This window comes from Ceratotherium simum, chromosome 20 (assembly GCF_057802395.1).
Source record: "Ceratotherium simum simum isolate JZ-2026a chromosome 20, ASM5780239v1, whole genome shotgun sequence".
Lineage (NCBI taxonomy): Eukaryota > Metazoa > Chordata > Mammalia > Perissodactyla > Rhinocerotidae > Ceratotherium > Ceratotherium simum.
The window spans coordinates 19,991,057-20,012,411 of NC_141919.1; the positions used below are offsets into that span (position 1 = coordinate 19,991,057).

The following is a 21,355-nucleotide window of genomic DNA, read 5'->3' on the forward strand; positions in this document are numbered from 1 at the left end:
CTCTGGGCCTACATGTGACAAGAGAAGATAATGCTTTGGAATGTTTTAAAATGAATTGGGGAAAATGATAAAAACCAGGGCAGTTAACAAGATTCATTTCACCTAGAAGCAACGGCATATGATCCAACAAAGAGAAGGAAGCAACCAGAAAGAGAGAAGGATTTCAGGTCAGAAGGAGGCTGAGATCATATTTTAGAGTTTAACCATTGAAGTCCTTTCTTTGTGTTTTGTAAGATGCAGTAGTGGCAGGGTCTAGAGAGTAGATGCCAGTGTATAATGGTAAACAGGAACCGTATGAACCAAATTACATTTTAAACAGCATCCTACGTGATTTCAGGTAGAGTAGACTCTTGGTAGGTGAGGTTTTCACAGTGCGCTAATGATCCCGAAGGGGAGGGGTAGGAACTGAGGCCTGGGTTACAGTGACGGTCCTGAGGGAGTGGGTGTCCAAACGGAAATCTCTCAGGTGGAGAATGAGCCTGCTGACCCTCCAGCATCGACAGAACTGCCCCCATGCTTCCATATGTGCTTTCATTGGACTTCAACATATGTTTGCCCTTCAAGAGATGAGAAATTATATGGTTGTGTCTGTAAATGCATCAACATAATAGGGTCTCAGAAAATACCTTTGACTTATATTAATAATCTGTTTATTAATTTTTTGAAAAATGGAAAGAAAGAAAGAGGGTGGTCCCATTAGAAGAGAAGGCAGCATTTCTCTAGCTCTATAGGGCTGTCAGGTCCCCTTTGTATCTCCTCGCCAGGCTACATCTTTCTCCACTTTCTAAGCTGCCTCCGGGGCTCCAAATCATACAGTACTTCCAGAATTCTCAAGGCCTCAATCCTTTTGCCCACACTGTGTCCTATTCTTTGCTATGTGGGCTTCGAAGAGTACAGATTTGAATAAACTCACTCTTGGGTCCTACTCACAGCCCCTGAGGCTCCTAAAGCCAGCAATTTGAGCCATTGCCTAGAGAAGATTTAGCTTATATGCCGTGTCCCCTAGGGTGAGTGTTTTCTCCAGCCTCTTATGCAAGAACCTCACCAGCCCTCCTACACTCCACCCTTCTACACATAACTGAATTCCCCAGTGACAGTCACCAAACCTGAACCCTGAGGAGTTTTCCCGGGACACCCAGTGATTCAGCCAGTTCCATCAGGGTTCAATCTCTGGTGCTAACCCGACCCCAAGCGACAGTCAGCCACACAGACCCATTCCTTTCTATAAATTGCTTTTGTTTCAAAGAAGGAGAAACCAGGAGGGAATATCCCAGTTTGCACAGGGCAAGAAGGTGGTATAATGGAAAATAGGTATAACTCGCCAAGGGCACTGCCAAGCCAAGCCTGTTAAGGTAGGAGAATAAAAGAAGACATTAACTAAGAAGAGAATTAAACTGGTGCTCTGAGATCAAGTCCAGGCTATTTTTATGTTAGTTTGACCAAATTACAAGCATAATATGCATCTTCCTTTCCTTCTCACAGACATTTAATGTACCTGGCATTCATTAGGCAAAAATCTACCGTGCTGCCCTAGTTCAACATCCTGAGGCTCATGCATGTGCAAGAGCAGCCCCTGGAAGAAGAGGTTCCCTTTTAGCCAGGAAGACACGAGAAACTGAGTAATTGCAAAACCAGATGACGCGTCATGACGTGTAGGTACAAGCGAAGTACGGGCCCCCAGAGACACGTGTGAGGGTCAAAAGGAAGATTGCATATCAAATTATTTCAAATATTACAGTCTTTTTTTGTTCTTGTGATAGTTTAGAGCTTTGACGTTCATTTCGTCATGAATTCTGGGTCCTGCTTGCTGACCTTGCCCTGTCCTGCAGTGCAGCGGCCCTGCCCCGGGGCAGGGCTCCCGGGTCTTAGCAGCCAGAGCGCTATATTGTGTTTCCTTACAGCTGGCGTACATCGGATACCTGATGCTCTTCAACTATATCGTGTTAGTGAAGATGGAGCGCTGGCCTTCCACCCAGGAATGGATCGTCATTTCCTACATTTTCACCCTGGGCATTGAAAAGATGAGAGAGGTAATCGCTTTCATAAAAGAGAACATAAAAGAGAAAGACAGTGGTTAGTTACATTTGTGGATGGAGAGGAGAGGGGGACACTTGGGATCCAAATTAAGCCAGAAGACTATTTTCTCTAATGCTGCCACAGAAATAATGGACTTGGCTTCGAGAGCTGCTGACAAACCTGGGGAGGTTTATAGGGTTGTTTATAGGGTTGTCACTCCATGCCTGCTTAGGATTTAGTCTATTTTCTGCTAACATAGCTCTTGCTCGCAAAAACCCTCCAGTTGTTTTTGACGCTGACACCTCCCTTTCCTCTTCCCTATAAACATGACTTTTAAAGTTTTTCCACTTTTAACTCCCATTGCAACCCCTTACTCTAGGTCTCTTTGGACACAGTCTACCAATAGCTATGATTCTCTAGGAGGAGCTGTGAATTTATTCATTAATTTATTCTCTGGTTTATTCCTTCTCACCATTTATTTATTATGCACCTGCTGGGCACCAGCCTCTCCACCAGCCCAAGGCGTCACCGAGGTGAACTGAGCATATTTCTCATCCTGCAGGTTGAGCATGTGGGTCCCTCCCTTCTCCTCTCACCCACGTTGCCTCAAAGGAGCCATCACAACACCACCCCCATACGACTTACTTCAAGTCACAGCTGGCCTCACGGCCCCATCCGAGTTACAGCCGCTAAAATGAATGTGGTCTAGCAATGGTCCACCAGAGGGCTCTGCAACCCTGCTCAAGGCACTCCCATTCCCGCAGAGAAAAGCCCTTAGGGAAGGCAGGCTGGTGTGGTAGTGACGATTCCTCTGCATTTTCCCCTGGAACTGCAGTCAGCAGGAGAGGCCTTTTCTGGGAGAATTGCTCCCTGTCAAGTCCACTGTACCCTCAAGAGCTCCGGAACAGTCCTACTTATTGTACTACAGTGAGTGGGAAAATATATTGGGCTCCATAGACAAAAGGATTCCTACAAATCCACGTTCACCCTTGCCTTCATTACTAAAACAGGTTAAGAGGCCCTGACCATCTTAGGTTTTAGCTCTAGAATGTTCTCCAGAGAAGTGGATGGAGTATATATTAGATGCCGTCGTATTGGAATCATAAAAAAAAATCTCTTATATATATTTAGAGCCTTTCTCTTGGGTTTTTAACCTGCTTTGAGGATATTTAAATTCTAACCAGCATGCCCCCATCCTGAGAGTGTGGAGGTGGGTTCGCTAGTCCCATTTTATAAGGAACTGGATTTTTTTTTTAATGGATGCCTTTCCTTGTCTTATTCCAACTAATTGTCAACACTTAGGTCTTCCCATTCACAGTGCCTTCTACTTCCTGCCCAGTGTTGTCGATTTCCCACTTGCAAAGTGAAAAACAGTAATAAATTGCTTTGGTCTTTGTGTAGCTCTCTGAGAACCGAGGCCAGCTATACTGAGGGTTCTGTTGCTGGGAAGTGCCAGCTCACTCTTGTGATTTAACACCCAGATGCATAGTCCTTCCCCATGATAAGCAGAAAAGGGAAAGACTTGAGCAGGGAGATTGGAATCGCTCCAGGGACTGGAGAAGACAGGGAGCAGTCTGTACTCCCCGGACTGTTCTGGAAGAGGCTGCCAAGCAGGCAGGCTGCCAGGAGCCTCAAGGCCTGGATATCCATTTCTCCTGAGGCGGCATGTAATAGCGGAGAGGGCAGGGCTTTGGAGGCTGGGGTCAGCAGGGGGTCACCTGAAGAGTCCTTGCTTCTGAGGAAGCCGTGGGGAGGGAGGCAGTGCCCACTTAGTGTCTGACCTTTTCCTCTTTAGCCACCCCGTCACTCTCCCCCCCGCAGTGTGTCTGAACCCATTAAAGAGATGTTCAGCCCCCAAGGGGTAGAGGACCCCACAGGTCCTGCCTTCGTGCCTCCTCACGGTCAGCACGCAGGCTTTCTGGTTTTCAGACGCAAGATCCTGGAAACATGGAAAAGTTTGTAGGCTTCCGTGCCTTCCAAGGGTTATACAAGGAGGGCTTTGTGGTTTCACATGCTGCCCTCCCCTTCCCAGCACCACATACTTCTGCATGTAGTCACCAAAACAAGCCGCGATAATCCCTTAATAGCAGGGAACTGTTGACACCAGTGCGTCGGTAGACGTGATCTCATTTGGGTCCTCCTCCCCACACTCTCTGAGGTAAATGGTGCGGCTCTTCTGACGTCCCCACTTTACAGGTATGGGCGCCAAGACTCAGCGATTGAGCAATTTTTCTGTATCCCACAGCTAGGAAGGAGAGCTGGGTCTTAAACCTGATTGATCCGTCTCTAGGCCCGCCTCTCCTTCCATTGCCCCAGTGGGTTCCAAGCTGTGACGCTCCTCACAGCCCCAGGATCCTAGAGAGGTGCCTGAGAGCTGGCCGGAGAAGGGAAAGGGGCACAGGGTGGGGACTCGGCATTTCACTCCTGCTTCACCCCGAAGCACTCTGCTTTTCTCTCTTATGTCGAGATTTCACAAAAATATTTCCACTATTTGAAAAACTTATACCGTAAACCTTTGTGTTTAACAGTTTTAGGAAAGTGCGGGCAAAGGGTTAGAGCAACTCTGAGGCATTCCCCAGCCCCTGCGCGCACACACACATGCAGGCACACAGACCGTTGGCTTAGTTAGGATGCAGCGGGGGGTGAGAAGCCAACGGGACAACAGCAGCTGCAGGAATTCCTGATGGGTTGGACAGTGGCTCTCAGCCTGTGGTCACCCGCATGACCTGGGAGCTTGTTAGAAGTGTAAATCCTCAAGCCCACACCAGCATACTGAAGCAGAAACTTCAAGAATGGGGTGCGGCCATCCTGAGTTTCACCAGCCCTCCAGGTGATTCTGATTTATGCTAAAGGCTAGGGTTTAGTAATGAGGACTACAGAGAATGAAAAATGAGGCTACCAGGTGGCTCCTGGCATCTTGCTCAGCCTTCCAAGCCCTAGTCTTGAACTAAGACCTCCCTTCTCTAATATTTCAGGCCAAGGTAAACCATTAAAGCGACATGAGGATTTAAATAAGTAGCTACAGATTAGCCCCATCCCCAGTCTTGGCTCTCCTCTCCTTTGAGAGGTCCTGAGTGGGGATAGTGGCGGTCATGGCTCAGAGAGATCAAAATCTCAGGGGTAAGCACAAATGATTCACGGAGTAGCCCTGCTGCATAGCCTCACTAGGCTGGCCTCCCTGGCTCTTCACACCCGGGGGCAGGCTGTGGTGCAGGATGGGCAGCAACTCCCGCTATCCAACTGGGCATTTCATACAGTAGGTGGCAGCAAAGGGGCCCCTCTAGATATAAGGTAAATCTGAGTATTGCCCAGCAATTAAGATATACAAGGGACTGGAGAATTACTGTGAGGTGTCTATGCCACAGTCAGTCAGTCAGTCAACAAATATTTATTGAGTGTCTATTATGTAACGGGCCCTGGAGAACAAAGAGTCTGCCCTCAAAGTTTACAGTCTAATGGAGAGAGATGATAGATGATAGATGTAGAGAGGGTTGCATGGATAGATAATAGCTAGAGAGCTAGATAGTTAGATAGACACGCACACATGTACACTCACATATACATGCATACAGAAGATGTTTACATATTGTGATAAAATCTTCAAAAAATAAAATGGGTAATGTATTAGAGAGTGACTTGGGGATGTGGAGACCACTGCAGGTAGGGTGGTCAAGGCAGGCTGTCCTAAGAAGGGGAAATTTGCATAGAGACCTTGAAGAGGAGCCAGAAATGTAAAAATCTGGGAGCAGGAAATGCACAACAGAAGGAATAAGTGCAAATATCCTGAGTACAGAATGGATTTATTATGCTTAACAGCAGACCGCTATGGCTGTGGGGTAGGGAATGGGGGGAATGTGGTGGGACGTGAAATGAGGAGACCGTGAGGAGTTTGGATCGTTATTTGTAATGGAAGCCATTGGGAGGCTTAAGTATTCAGTTATCGTAATTTGCTTTAGTTTCTATTGCTGTTGTTCATCTGTCTCTCAAGTCCGTCTCTTTTTTAAGCTGAGGTATAATTTACCTGTAAGAAAATGAACAACTCTTAAGGGTACAGCTTGATGAGTTTTTCCTACCCATGCAACCGTGTAATCACCACCCAGATCATGGCTTAGGTTGTTAAAGATCGTTCTGTGTGCTGTTCAGAGAATACACTGAGACTGGGTGGGCAACAATGGCGGCAGGCATACCAGTTAGAAGGTGGTTGCGATCATCTAGGAGATGTAATGGGGCTTAGAATAGAGTGGCAGAAGAGGAGGTGGTGAGAAGTGGTTGGATTAGGTTGTATTTAGAAATAGAGGTGATAGGACATGTTGATGCAGAGGATGTGGTTGTGAAAGAGAGGAATGGAAGAGTCCTCCTAAGTTACTGGCCTGAGTAACTTAGGATGGTGATGCTGTTTACTGAGATAGAGGGAGATTTGGGAGATTTGCAGAGTATTAGGAATCAATAATTTTATAGCAAAACCCTAATGTGTATCTTAGCATTGTAAGGCAACCCAAAGAATCAAACTTATTGCTTATGTCTGCTTCTAGAATATTTGCACCTGGATGGCCTAAGCTTAGCTCAGTTGTTAGGCCATCCAGATTCTCTGAGTAGATACAGGAAGACAAAATGTCAGCTAACAGACCAAGCACTTTCCAACCGGACTGAAAAGATAAACAGAAGTCATACCTAACCCCACTCTCTTTCCTGCCTTTTAGATTCTGATGTCAGAGCCAGGGAAGTTGCTACAGAAAGTGAAGGTATGGCTGCAGGAGTACTGGAATGTCACAGACCTCATAGCCATCCTTCTGTTCTCTGTCGGAATGATCCTTCGTCTCCAAGACCAGCCCTTCAGGAGTGACGGAAGGGTTATCTATTGTGTGAACATCATTTATTGGTACATCCGTCTATTAGACATCTTCGGCGTGAACAAGTATTTGGGCCCATATGTAATGATGATTGGAAAAATGGTAAGCAGGGTCTTCTGATTCTATGTTATGAGTTCTCAGAGGAGAAGTGGTTATAATAGAAAGAGGGAAATAATTCATTTGGGTCTGCTATCAATGTCTAACTGAGATGGCCCTGGGGGTGTTTTATTTTTTAATTCCTTTTAAGTATGTAGGAGTTTGACTACATCTATATACATAACTGGAGAATTAGCCATCACTCACTCATTCACTTACTGACAAAAATATATAAGCATCATCTATTTTGTGCCAGGCACTAGACTAGGAGTTGGGTGTATAAAGATATTCATTCCATGAGATTGAAGATGAGCGAAAGAGAGAAGTAATTACCATACACTGAGAGAATGCTGTAATAGAGATGTGTATAAAGTACAACAGGAGCATAGAAAAGAGAATGTTGGTCAGGGAAGGCTTCACAGGGAGGTTACATTTTAGCTGGATCTTGGAAGAGGAGTGGGTCTCCACTCCAGGTTTTTAACATATTCTTTTTTCTTAATGAAGTTCTGGAAAAATGTCTTTCCCTACACAAAGGGAAGGAAAACATAGTTTATTTGGTTCTCGTTGAATTAAGTTGAGTTAGGTTGAATTTGAATTGAACATTAAGTTCTATCAATATATCTTGTGTTTTGTTACGTTACTGGAAAATTATGTCTGTCAAAAACCCGGTTCCAGAATGATTCTACTACTTATCTTTTTCTTTAAAAAAAGAATCCCAAGTGTCAAACTAATATGCTTTCCCACAAATGGCTGTGGATTTGTTCTAATATTCCTTGATCATACACTAGTTTCCAGACTTTCTCCATAAAGAGTGAGCCCTAGAGGGACAGCATCAGTGTGAATCTGGGAGTGTGAAAGTAAATCGGCTCCCTCTCCAGACTCACTAGAGGAAGAATCAGAGCCTGATGCTCAGAAACTGGGTGCTTTTTATCAGTTACCCCACTTTTCTAAGTGTATCCCTTACTTAACCTTTGCAGGGCATGTGTGGAAAAGCCAAGTGCATCTTTCGTCCTGTAGCACACACCTCTTACTGAAAAACCTCTCTGCTAATACCCTCTACTCCACTCCTGCTGTATGAGCTGTTGAAACCAACAATCGGTCTCAATAGATGTTCTTTACCATTCTCACTCAAGTTTTACCTCATACATCATTGCTGCCTACCTTTCAGTCAGCAAATCAATATTTATTATTATTATTGTGTGCGTGTGTGTGTATGTATGTGGCTCTACTGAAATGAATCTTAAATAACCAAGACTGTTCCTACAAAAGCACTGACAAACTCTTGAAAGGAGAGGGAGAATTTGAATCGTAAAGGGAGGGGTTATGAGACCTTGAGCAATCTATTTAACCTCCTTGAGTCTCAGTGTACTCATTTCTAAGTAGTAATAATAAATACACATCTTGTAAGGTTGTGATGATTAGAAATAACACATGTAAAATGGCCAACAGTGTCTGGTTCATAGGAGGTAGTTGGTAAATTGTATCTGTTATCATTATGTTCATATTATGTTTGTTAAAATACAATGAAAAAAGGGAAAATTGGTGAGCATACTTATTCTGCTCTATTCCTAATCATTTTGTACAAAAGCTCAGTATTTATAATACCAACATTGTTTAGGGAAAATATCACCAAGCCCATTCTAGAGCGGGGAAACTTAAATTCATCAAGCTTGAGTTACTTACCCAAAACTGAATCCCAGTTCAATTGGGGATTTTTGACTAGGAAAAAAAATGTGTATCTTACTCTATTACACTGCCTGTTATATCATCTTCTTTATATTTTAGTAATGAATTTGAGATTGTGATGAAAATTCCTATGTCTAAAAGTGGAGAGTCTCAACTTGGAAGAGATTTAGGAAAGAGAATTTGTGGACCCTTCACGAGTTTATATATAAAAATGTGTGGGTGCATGAATTTTTTGGACAGAGAGGACAAGCTTCCATGAGATTCTCAAATGGACCCAATGAAAGTGAAGAACTATAAGAGCTGCAAAATTAAGCCAAGTTTTCTCAACCTTGACATTATTGATATTTTGGACTAGATACATCTTCGTTGTGCGGGGCTGTCCTGTGCATCGTAGGATGTTTAGGAGCATAACTAGCCTTTACCTACTAGACGCCAGTAGGGTGTATGCGCATGCACGCACACAAAAGCATCTCCAGACCTTGCCCTATGTTTCCCGGGGGGCAAAACTGCCCTCTGTTGAGAACCACTACATTAGGTGATTACATAATCTGATTGACTGCTTTTTCTAATTGATTGTTACCTTATTTTATTTCAATAAAAAAAAATCTGAAAAGACCCAAACAAACCAAATATATTACTTTAAAAAGTTTGGGTGGCATTTAAATACTTGAAATAACTAAAGTCACACTAATGCACAAGATTATTTTAAAATCCATGTCTATCATTTTAATAATGGCATAATTATCTCCAGTTTTGACTAGAATGAAACCTTACTATGGAGTGAGTTAAGAGAGATGAACTGCATTTTCCTACCTTCTAACTTATGAATGACTTCACTTAGTCAAGAATAAGTAGAAAATGAGTATATTTGGGGGCTTCATTCTCTTTCATGGGGCTTTTAAGATAATGAGTTCAATAATTGAGTCACTGATCCAGAAGGCAGGTAAAATATGGCTGTAGAATTTATCAGTGAGCCAGACAGACTGCCAGGCTGGACGCTAACAAAATGTGCCCAGATGTGATTATATGGAAGCCCCTCCGCATTAGAGAGTCCCTATTCAGTGCTGAATAGCCAAGTAACTCACTATGCTCTGAGGTCTAGGGACAGGCAGGTGCTGAGATCCCGGGACACAATACTGATCAAGTATGATTGCAGTTGATCTCTGGATCCAGGATCACTTAATGGAACCCTTACCCTTTCCTTTATATTCCACTTCTCAGTGGGATTCTCTAAGCCTAGTACTAAGCTCACTTATATAATGCAGAATAAAAACAACAAAAATAGCTATTACTTCCTATGTGCCAAATACCATGTCAGACATGTCATCATCAGTACACCCCCATGAAATAGGTTTTAGTATCTTCACTTAACAATTGAATAAACTGTTACTGGGCAAGGGACAAAGACAGGATTTAAATTCCTGTCCGACTAACTCCACAGCCTGACCTCTTTCCAATTCTAATAATAATACATTAGCATTTACAGAGAACTACTCACACTAAGTGTTTCAAGTATTATCTCATTTAATCCTTACAAAAATAATATGCATTAATATTGTTGTTGTTATCCCCCTTTTGAAAATGAAAAAACCAAGACTAAGGCAACTTGCACTAGACCACCTAGCTATTTTTACTAGCAGCGCCGAGATGAAAACTCAAGTAGTCTGACACCTGAGAACACGTGTTTAACCACTACGGTATATACCCTCCTCTACAGAACACAACCAGAGAATATTTACAAGAATGAGACAGAATCGGTGCTCTTACTATTGAACCAACTGGACAATTTAGCTTTAAAAACAAAAATAGCCAGCCCCGGTTCTCACTAATAATGTTCTGTTTCTGCGCTCCACTCTATCAGATTTTGGTATTTGGAAACTAAGACTTCTTTGAAATATATGAAGTTGAGTGTTTGGGAACAATGTTTCTTCTTTGTTTTGACCCTTTGGAGAGATATCACAATCAATCTGAATGAAAACAGTCCTGAGAAATTAAACTAGAACAGTTGCTGTATTTATTGGCTGAGTTTTCTTGGGTCAAACTAGCTCCTAAATCTCATGAGTACACACCTTCCTCTCTCCACCCACCTCTTAATCAATCTAAATAAACATAACATGAGGGACCCATGTTTTTTCATTGATAGAACTTTTTGTAAAAAAATGATGGAAGAATTTTACAAAATAAAAAAGAGAGAGAAAGGATGAAAAACAGACCCATGTTTCCTATAAAACTTTTTCAACACAGCTGGCTTACTCACTTTTAAGAGAGTTTTGAGGCCACTAAGTTGTAAAGGAATGACTAATTAACTAGCATATATTTTTAAGAACAGTGAACAAATATGAATGAATGTCAAATTTTGTGAGATTCTTATTTAGTTTCAAGGTGAGACGATAACTGAGAGATGGATTTTGAAGTTGTCTTCGAAAGTGGATTAATTGACCTAAAATATATTGAGCCTCCAGCATCCTAAGGCATATAGGATGGCCGTAATCTTTTTTTTTTTTTTTTTGGTGAGGAAGATCAGTCCTGAGCTAATATCCGATGCCAATCCTCCTCTTTTTTGCTGAGGAAGATTGGCCCTGGGCTAACATCTGTGCCCATCTTCCTCTACTTTATGTGGGATGCCTGCCACAGCATGGCTTGCCGAGCAGTATGTCGGTGCGTGCCCGGGATCCGAACCTGCAAACCCTGGGCCGCCGAAGCAGAGCCCGCACACTTAACCACATTGGGCCGGCCCCTGTAATCTTTTAATTCTAGTAATAGTTGCCATGGAATGTATTCTTTCAAAATAAAATTTTATAACTAATTTAAAGCCTTTAATATCATTGATAACATTATCAGGAGTATTTCTTTGTGCCTGGGCATCCCTTCAAGAAATTTGATATCCCAGAGAAGGTATTAGGTGGTTTGATGCAAGGGATAGAAACCAAGCTCCAACTAGCTTAAGCCCAGGAGGGATATATTGACTTATAGCAGTGCATGATGGAACTGGGCTTACGAGCTTCTGCAACCAGGCCCTCAACCACTGTCAGGACATGCTCTTTCTCTCTCTCTGGAATATCTACTTCATTCACTCTGGTCAGTTTCCCTAGCGGGGGACTCAGCCTCAGACACTCTGAATTCGCATCATTACAGAGAAAGAAAGGGAGCTTCTCTCTCCAAGCCTCAGTTGAAAAAAAATCCGAAGAAAGGATTCTGGTTGGCCTGTCTTTTGTCACATGCCTACCTCCTATCACTATTGACAGAGGGTGAGGTACCATGATTAACTTAGCCTGGAAAAGTCACCTACCTTTGTGGCCAAAATGGGTGGGAACTCCTTCTAAAAGAAGGAAGAAATAGGTGATGGCCAGACAAAATAATAATAATTACATCCTCATCTATTTTTGGTGGTAAAAGGAAAATAATGTGGCATATGACAAACAGATCCTGAATAACATGTATCATGAAAACAAGCAAAAAAAAAAAAAGGAATAAAGTGGAACAAGAGTCAACATTGTACTTGAATGGAGTTAAGAGAATTTTATAAATATATCGAGATGAAAATCCAACATTTCCACAGCATGCACTGGAATGGGCCATTAGGCAACCTGATTCTAATGCCTATGGAAACACCCTTCATGTAGGATACATACCCTGATAGGAAAAGTAAGTACAGAAAGAGTGGTTCTCTGAGAGACTGGCTTGTGGTGGAATACCATGCAATGAAGTGGGGCCACAAGAATACGATGGTATATGACGGCTATTTGGGTTGTCCTAGCTTTGTTAAATGATTGTTTTCTTGAGCTTTCCAACTCTTCATTAGCCTTTCAGAACTTAGGGAATTTACAGCATTGCAATAGTTCTTGAAGTAGTTCAACTATCCCAATGCCAATTTTGCTAAGAAAAAAGAGATCCAAGGAGGGCATTTGCCTCCCCGGGGAGCAGAGAAAAAGTTAGCACTGCATTCATATAGAAACGCAAGCTTCTGTGTTATATGACTCCATGCCTAGTCTTGACTAGGTCCTGTAGGCAGCAATGGAAAATGAAGGAGTTGCGTTGTGCATGCACTTTTTTTTTTAATGATTTTTGAGTTACTGATAAGATTCTATGGACATTGGCCTCAGTAGACCAAATGTCCTCTTACCTGGACACAGCTGTCTGTCTAAACATCCTTTATCAGCAGTCTCAAAAGTGAACCTCCTTCAAAGATTTCCATCAATGTCAATGTCATAGGAACACTCAATCATACTGGTTTGCCTTTGTTTCTCCCTCTGCTTCCCCACCCTTTCAGATGATAGACATGATGTACTTTGTCATCATTATGCTGGTGGTGCTGATGAGTTTTGGGGTCGCCAGACAAGCCATTCTCTTTCCCAATGAGGAGCCATCATGGAAATTGGCCAAGAACATCTTCTACATGCCCTACTGGATGATTTATGGAGAAGTGTTTGCGGACCAGATAGACCGTAAGCAAGTTTATGATTCTCATACACCAAAGTCAGGTATTTAACTTCAATTGGGTCATGTCTTTTCCAAGTTCATTTGTTTGTTCTCAATAAATGGCTCAAGATAGAGGACCGATTCCTAGCTTGCTATCTTGGAGGAAAAAAAACAATTACAGAAGGTGAATATGCATCTTTAGCAGAGTAGTCCTCAGGTGTTTCTTCAGGTATGTCCTTTCTGTGACAAGAATCAACATCTGATGTGCCAAATTTGATCAGGAAATGAACCATTTAAAAAGATCTAAATTCTTTGGGAATTCAAAATCCTAGGGCCATGTGTTGAATATTTCAATATTAGGAATATATTATGTCACTACTCCTCACCACTACCCCAGCCCCCAGCTTTAAAAAATAAATTCCTTGGGTTTGACTTGAGAACAAATAAACAATTCTCAATTTCACCATCAGAATTGAAGGGTGAGGGCAAACATCTGCATGGTGTTTTCCTTGTACTGGAAACTATTCTCTAGCTCCTTTTCCCACTGTCTTAAATTATGTGCTGTTGAGACTCAAAAGAAGCTAGTATTCATAGCCTGGAAGTGTGGAAAATGCCTTAGGTTATTAACTGAGTTGCTTGCTGTAAATGCCAGAAAAAAAATAGTATCCATATCATGAAGTGATTCAGTGTGCAGAGAGAGAACCAGCAGGCCGCAGTGTTTTATGCCCTAATGGATGCTGATTCTCCATAATAAACACTCCTCTTGTATAGAGTTTGAAGATAGTTGTATCCTAGGAGTCTGTTCCAGCATTTTATTTGGTCCAAATGTCAGGGCACACCAGGCATTGGGAAATTATTTGGGAAGAAAGCATCAGGAAAGAAATATACTTCAGTGTGGAGGAGTGAATCCCAGGAGCAGCCATTTCCCATTTTCCCTGAGGAGCTGAGCTCTAGAAATAACATCCCTCTCACATTGTTGAATTAACATTTTTCAAACATTTTTTGCTGACAGGCCAGCCATCTGAGCCCTGGACTGTGGACGTGGATTAGGGTTACATAACCAGGTAGTATAGCTTATTAAGAGCAGGAGCAGAGACTAGTCAGCATCCCCCCCTCCCACCCCCACCAGTCCCAGGTAGGATTGAGACCAGGAAAATGAGGACAAAGCACCAAAGAGTGTGAGTCCTCCAGGCCTGTGAAGAGTGTGTGTACACTGGCAACAGAACACACCAGTACGTCATTTTCCCTTCCGTGATGGATTTTGAACAAATACCCTTTCCTTCTCAAAATGAGTTATCTGAGGCAAGAAGGCTTTTTGGAACACCTAATTGGAACAAATATTCATTTCATGAGACTTAGCCAACTCACTGAGGAAGAATTTTAACTCTATCTCCCAGTTGCAATATCTTTGGTTGACAATGTGCAGCCTTCACCAACACAGCTTTCCAGGGACTGGGGAAAATTCTTTTGGAATCCTACTTTCAGATGGTGCCTAAAGGCAAAACAACACTTAAAAAGCCCACCTATGATTATTCTCCTCAGAGATTAAGTGTACTATTTTGCCCCAAGAAATTGCTTTTCCACTTACATTATTTTGCCTTTTCTAGTTTTCCTTTCTTTCCAAATGCGATTAAGCCCCCATGGGTGTTCTGACAATGCAACATGTTGGGATGGGAGAAGGAGGGAGGTGTAGGTGTGTTTTATGAATGGGATTCTGTCTGTCTCTCTACAAGTGGCCATTTATTGATGTTGTACTATGAACCCAGCCTAGTGCAACAAACACCACCATCTGGCTGAATACGAGGATCTATTATTGCTATTTTAAAAGAAGGGCTGATTGTAGTTTAGAACTTCAAAATCCCCCAGAGATGGAAGAGAGGTGTTTTGTGTGAGTGAAGTATGAAAATAGATTTCCCACATTGTTAATTAGATCTGTGGTGCTCTACGTCTCTGAGAATCAATTTCTACCCCAAATCCCAATGTGTAACTGACCCAGTCTTGGATGGATGCAACCTTCATGACACCCCTCCCCCAACCATTTACCTTCCTTTTTGACATTCTGAAATTAACTGCAATGGTAGCCACTATTCTAAGCTAAATCAGCCAGTTTTCTGTCTAGAGTGCTAAAGAGTATTTGTCCTTTCTCAAATGGGTGTAGAAGGCTGCCCCCAAATCTGTCATTACATTTGGCCAAGATCATTAAACATCCATGTCATCTAAATGATTTGATTTTCATGTTATGGCACTGGGTGGGCCCAAGGGGAGTGGGTGACTGCCCCACCTGGTCATTCAGAACTGCCCAGGAGACCCAAGTACTAAGCTATTTGAGAAAGGTACAAATCGTTTATGCTGCCCTACAGTGTCTTGCCTCTTTTCTGTGCCGTGTCCAGGTTGGTTTGTGAAGCATGTGTTCAGGCTGATCAGATCTCATATCCACCTGGACCCACAGCCCTGCCCAGGGTCTACCAGTCCCATGATGTGGATGTGCCCTGTGTGGGCCTCTCCAAGCGCTGCTCATTCACACGCACCTTCACAGAGCAACTCATTTCTAACGTAATGCACGCGCTCCATATCTAACTCTCTTTGTTTTTAACTGCAAAATTGCTGAACCCATTTCATGTTTGGGGAAATAATCTTTCTTAATTGGGATGAACATATATGGATGTATAACGGGGCCCTGGGGTGGGTTATTAACATCTGTCTTATGCCTTAGAAAGGAGGACAGCTTTAATACCCTCACTTCTGGGAGGCGATGTTACCCAACTGCAGATTTTTGATATACATTCCATTTTTTTTCCTCATAGTTTGCCCTAAACCTAGAGACTATTAATAAGGCCAAAAAAGCTACAGTAAGACTTATAAGGTTACTTTCCAAATGTGCTTTAAGACCAAAAGAAAAAGAAAAAGAATGGAGTCACTGTAAAATCACAAAATAACTTCAGTGCTTTTCACCTCTAAACCGGATTGGATTAACACAAATGATAGTCCAGCCTTAATGTCAATTCTCTGTAGAGGCTAAAATATGTGCTTTAGTGTCGGGAGCAGAAGTGAGTGCAAGAACGTGATTGGAAGCAGCAGATAATGACACTGGGGAAGGGACGGTGATGGTCTGCTCTGCCTGGACACTTTGTCTAACACCTTGATTAACTGATGGGAATTGAATTTGCTGTTGCTGTTTGGTTGTTTTGTTTTGTTTTTGTTTTTTTCAAATAGTCCAAAATCGTCTCAGATATTTATGTTGTATATAATACTAGCTCTTTAAGACCCAACCTGCGCGCTACCATGAGGTGACTTGGGCTCCGGATTGCTAAATGCATTGCTACCAAATGATGACATCCTTTTGGGCATCTCATTAAGGTGACCCATGTGGCATGGCTTCTGAGAGCTAGTCAGGATCCCACTGGAGCCTGAGGGGAAAAACGCCACTTAGAGAAGACAAGCAGCAAAATACATTTCCAGCACAGTCATGCTAAGGCCGGGGCAAAGCTAAAATTGGATGGACTCCCGCCAGCCAAAAAATCTGGTTCTATGTTTTGGTGTGTGAGGTACCAGGAAGCGCACCTTTGTTGGCAAAGAAAATGGGGTGTCTCTGGCTTCCTCAACCTCTGAATGAACGAGACTTCCCTTTTTTTCCAGGGCATCCTGGTGTTGCCTGCCGTACGCGCAGATTCCCCAGGCTGTACCAGGGCAGGGGGATAATGAATCATGCTCTTGAATGCACTAAATCAGAGTCTAAATTTAGTCCTTCTTTCTGCTTCTCTGAGTATTTTTACAAGTTTGGGTAGTAATGTGGAAGCAGAATGTCCAAAACTTTCTACCATGACAACTTGATATTACTTGGCTGTTTCCACTCACCCTAAGTTAACTATCCAATCTACTTAATGCATGGGTCAGGTTTATTTTTCTCTTACTGCCTAGGGCTTTTCCATCTGAAATGAATAGGTAATCCGGAGTAAGAGGGTTTTTTTTGGGGGGGGGGGTTGTTTGTTTTTGCTCTATTTTATTTATTTATTTACTACAAAAGTTTTTCTATAAAAACTCTTTGTACCCTTGGTGTCTCTGTGATGTTGACTGGATTTCAAGAGTTGTTTTTGTCAGGAAACAAGGAGCATGTATATGCATGTAAAACTAAAACACTCTCCTGCGTTACTTTTCTGCCTCAAATTACTTGTTCCTCACTTCAGGTGTGGAAATTAGGCTAGCTCAAGGCCAGTCTCTAAAATATGCCTGCTGTGGTGAAGCTTAGGACAGCATGAATGAAGGAGATGGCTATAGTTATGAATTTCAGTCGTTAGACTCCAGTGCTGGAAAGTCCAGGCTCTGCATCTGTTTGGTATTCAGGACTCACTTCCCCAGTGGATTCAGAGCACATTAGTGCCTCACAGCCACAACATGGGAAGTGTTGCCTGACCAAGGAAAATATTTTGGAAAAGAAAAACTTGAGCCAGCGACAACTTTTGGGAAAGGGGGAATTGTTTTGCTGGGCTTTGTTTTTGCAAATTTCTAAGGAAGCAAGCCAATATGAGGCATCACTCCCATTTTCTGTCCCTTACATTCTAGAGAATACCCTCCCAACTTGTTTGCTAATGCAAACTGAGGCTTAGCAGGTTTACAAACAGCAGAGATATCTGCAGACAGGCCTTCGTGATGATTCAGTGCACTATGGTGATCAACATTTGTTCCACTATCATAATATTCATTTAGCCTTGGCTCACAGGTTGGGCTCCATTTTTAATTCATTCATTCTTCATTCAATGGATATTTATTTTGTTCCTACTATGAGCTGGACACTGAGGTGCAGTGACACATGTGACAGAGACATTGCCTTCAAGGAGTTTACAGTCCAGGAGAGGAAAACTGACATTGACAATATATATGTGGAGATGGAGCCCAAAAAAGAAAATAGTCAGTTCTTCCTAGGGTGAAGTAGGGGCACAATAGATGAAGCCTTGCAAAGCTGAGCTCTGAAATATGAGCAGATATTTGTGAGGCAGATGGGAGCAGGGGTGTGTGCAGGAGAAAAATGGCATTCCAAACTGAGATTTAGCATGGAAAGTTCCAGGCACAGCAGGTAGTTTAATATGGCTGACTGTAGGGTGAGAGGCAGGAGGCAGGAAGCAGGACAGATGGGTCTGAAGAGAGAGATAGGAGTATAGATGTTGGAGGACTTATGCTCCATGCTTAGGATAGTACCATGATCTGATATACGTTTTAGTCAGAGCTATCAAGCAAAAATTTAAAAGGTCCATAAATGGGGTAGCTAATGCAATAGCAGTTGGGATGAAGAAGATAGGCAACGTCAGATTTTAGGAAGGTAAAATCAGAAGGACCTGGGCAGAAATCACATGGTGCAGAAGACGGTAGTTGGGGAAGTAGATGAGGATTTAAAATGGAGAAGTTGAAGGTCACTGCAAGGCTTCTGGCTTAGTCTAAAAGGTAATATCATTTACTGAGATAGAGAACCGGTAGGGAGGAACTATGAGGGGAAGAGGATTTGTTCAGTTGGAGCTGCACTGAATTTGAGGTTCCCATGGGAATTCCAGGAAAACCTTGAAGAAGGCTATTTTGTATATAGAACTCTGGAGCTAAGTAGAAAGAGCTGGACTGGAGATATAGATTTGGGGATCAATAATATAACTACCAGTTAGAGCCGTGGGCAGGCTTGCCAGGGAGCAAATGTAAAGAGAGAAAAGAAGGCCAGAGTAGAACACTGACAATGGAGGAGTCAACAGTAGCAAATGCAAGAGAAGAGTCCAATTAGGTGAATATTTAGAAGAGTCCATTCAATTAGACCTTTAGGAAGTCACTGGTAACTTTGGCCAGAGGATTCTCATTTCCATGGTGAAAGCAAAAACCAATTACAGTGATATAAGAGTAAATGAGCAGAAGGCAAAGCATTAACTAGGAAAGAGGGAGAGAAGTGTTGTACATGTATGGAGCTAGGGGGCGTTCAATGTAGTGGGGCTTTGAGAAGAGTAACGTCTTATAATTGCCACTCAGGAAAGTCACTGACTCAGTACACATCAAAGAATTGCTTAGGGCCACCTATTTGCATAGTTCAGTTGTCTGTTTTCTCAGTCAAGACTCAGCAGCCCAGATCAGGAAAAACAAATGGTTGGATTAATCCAAGATTGGAGCTTTGCTGTGCCAGTATGGCAGAAAGAAAGGGAACTAGGATTTTTGAAGATGCTTGCAAGGATTCTTGAAGTTATGCATTATAGGGTCTAAGATGGAGGGAGAAGAAAATAAAGGTATAATGTTGGTAAGTACCTAGGCAAAAAAAAAGAATGATCAAAGGACTAGAGTTAGCCTGAGCACCAAGTGCACTGAGAACTAAAGATCCTGAGAATGGTGATGATAAGATGTTGTGGTCAATGAATGGTAAATTAGCATTCAGAATTAAGAGGTAGAACAATTTAGAATAGTGATAAGGTCTGGGGGCGCTATGAGAATGGGTTCTAGGATATGCTGGAAGTGAGGCCAAGCATCTTGAAGCTAGGTTCTTCTGTGTTTGTCAGTACAGACATTGAATGACAACGACAGGAGAGAAAGTGGACAGGAAGACTTTGATCAGGATGACCTGAAACTCAAAGGAGAAAGGATTTTTTGCTCAAGAGTGAAGAACAGTAGTTTAGAAGAGGCAACATGTATCAGTGAGAATGCTGACATTACTTATGGGAACTACAATGGTGGATGTATAAGAATGTGCAATTTCCATTTGAGAAGGTTACAGGGAGGTGCTGTCTTCCTGAAAAATGGGCTTTAGTTAGGGCAAGAAAATGGGAAAGGGAGCTTATAAAAGCATGAGAAAGCATAAGAGTTTGCGTTCAATGATAAAGGTGTTCCGGAAGGCTCTGGGAACAGGGAGGAAAGGAAGAAATGATGGGAAAATTCAGTGGGCAGAAAGCCCAGCATCACACGAAGACAATAGCGTAGAGAAAGATAGTTGACCAGAGGAGCTTGCATTGCACAAACAGAGGGTGATGGTAAGAGCAGTATGGTGGGAATAACTCTTCCAGAGTTTTGAGGCAGCTGAAGACTAGAACCCTGCTCGTATGAGAGACCAGATGAAGCTATTGATATCTAGGTCTCATAAGCAGTCTAGAGTAGCCTTTGCTCAGATTTCCAAGATCTTCTTGGGGACAAATTGTGTGGTGTCCTAAAAGGATGGAACTGGAGACTTTGTATAGCGGTGCAGAACACCCAGATTCTAAAAAGGAACCTCCCCAAATGGCTGGAGAATTCTCTGTCTTGGAGGAGGCTCTCACTTTAAAATGAGCAGTGGCCTGTGATACTAGAGAAGCATCATTCATCACCTTTCACAAGAATGAGCTCTTATTATCACCTTGGAATATTCAATTTTTCTTTAACCTTTCCTAGACTTGCTAATACCTTGCCTATAATTAAATTTAGTGCTTGGCCCATCCTGGCCATTTTCAGACTCTGTTGTAACTCTGCCTTTAACAGAGTGCTTTTGGTACATCCTAAGTTTGCATGACTCTGAAGCCCCGGCTTTTTCTACTCTACCATGAATACTTCCAGCGAGTCCTACATAACCCTGTGGAAAATAAAGCATCAGCAGATGGGCTGTATTTAAAATTCTCGAAAACTCAAAAAAGCTCCAAGCCACTTCCCAAAAAGTTTACTTGGGGGAGAAAAGTTGACTTCCCATCTAGTTGTTGGGACTATTCGTCACCTATGGGGAGCTAACTTAACCACTGAGGAGAAAAAGATATGAAAAGTGTGTACCCCTTCAAGTAGAGGCAAATCAGTAGAGTTTCCTTGAAAATTGTGTTGGAATTTGTGTCCTCTTTCGTGTGTACAAAAGTGATCTAAAAATGGGATTCTGCAAGATTTAGAGAAGAAACTAAAGTCTATGGCAATGGTGAGGGACTTCAGAAGGACTTCATATGTGTGCCAACAGAAGAGTAGCAGATAATGTTTATTATGAGCATCTTTAAGATGAAATTAGTCATTAAAAAACAATAATACTCAATACTCTAGCTAGATGCCATCAACTACAGGTAAGGAAAAGTGATCACTATGGATTGAATACTAAAGACACCTGCGTGGCATGTTACTCAACCCAAGATGATGTTAAATATTATCTAGAATAGCATTAAAAACAAGACACAAGGGGCTATCTTTAGCGAATCCGAAGCTATGGCGAATCTGTGTTTGTGACACCAAGTGTAATACTGGTCACTGTCCTACAAAGAAGCCATAAATACATTGAGCTGGAGAGGAGCAGCCAAACTAGTCAAGGGAATGTATGAAAAGATGCAATT

At 42.4% G+C, this 21,355-nt stretch overlaps 1 protein-coding gene across 14 annotated transcripts in view; it reads left to right on the forward strand.

The window, feature by feature from the left end:
- The window catches only part of TRPM3 (transient receptor potential cation channel subfamily M member 3), an 806,860-nt gene that overhangs the window by 738,968 nt on the left and 46,537 nt on the right, over positions 1-21,355 (forward strand). For 13 of the 14 annotated variants that reach the window (XM_087444496.1, XM_087444499.1, XM_087444500.1 and 10 more), the window contains 3 exons: positions 1,902-2,030; positions 6,717-6,968; positions 12,919-13,093. In XM_087444496.1, the coding sequence (XP_087300622.1) occupies positions 1,902-2,030; positions 6,717-6,968; positions 12,919-13,093 (556 nt within the window). Of the gene's footprint in view, positions 1-1,901; positions 2,031-6,716; positions 6,969-12,918; positions 13,130-21,355 lie in introns of all 14 variants that reach the window. The other variant, XM_087444495.1, reaches the window with a different exon arrangement.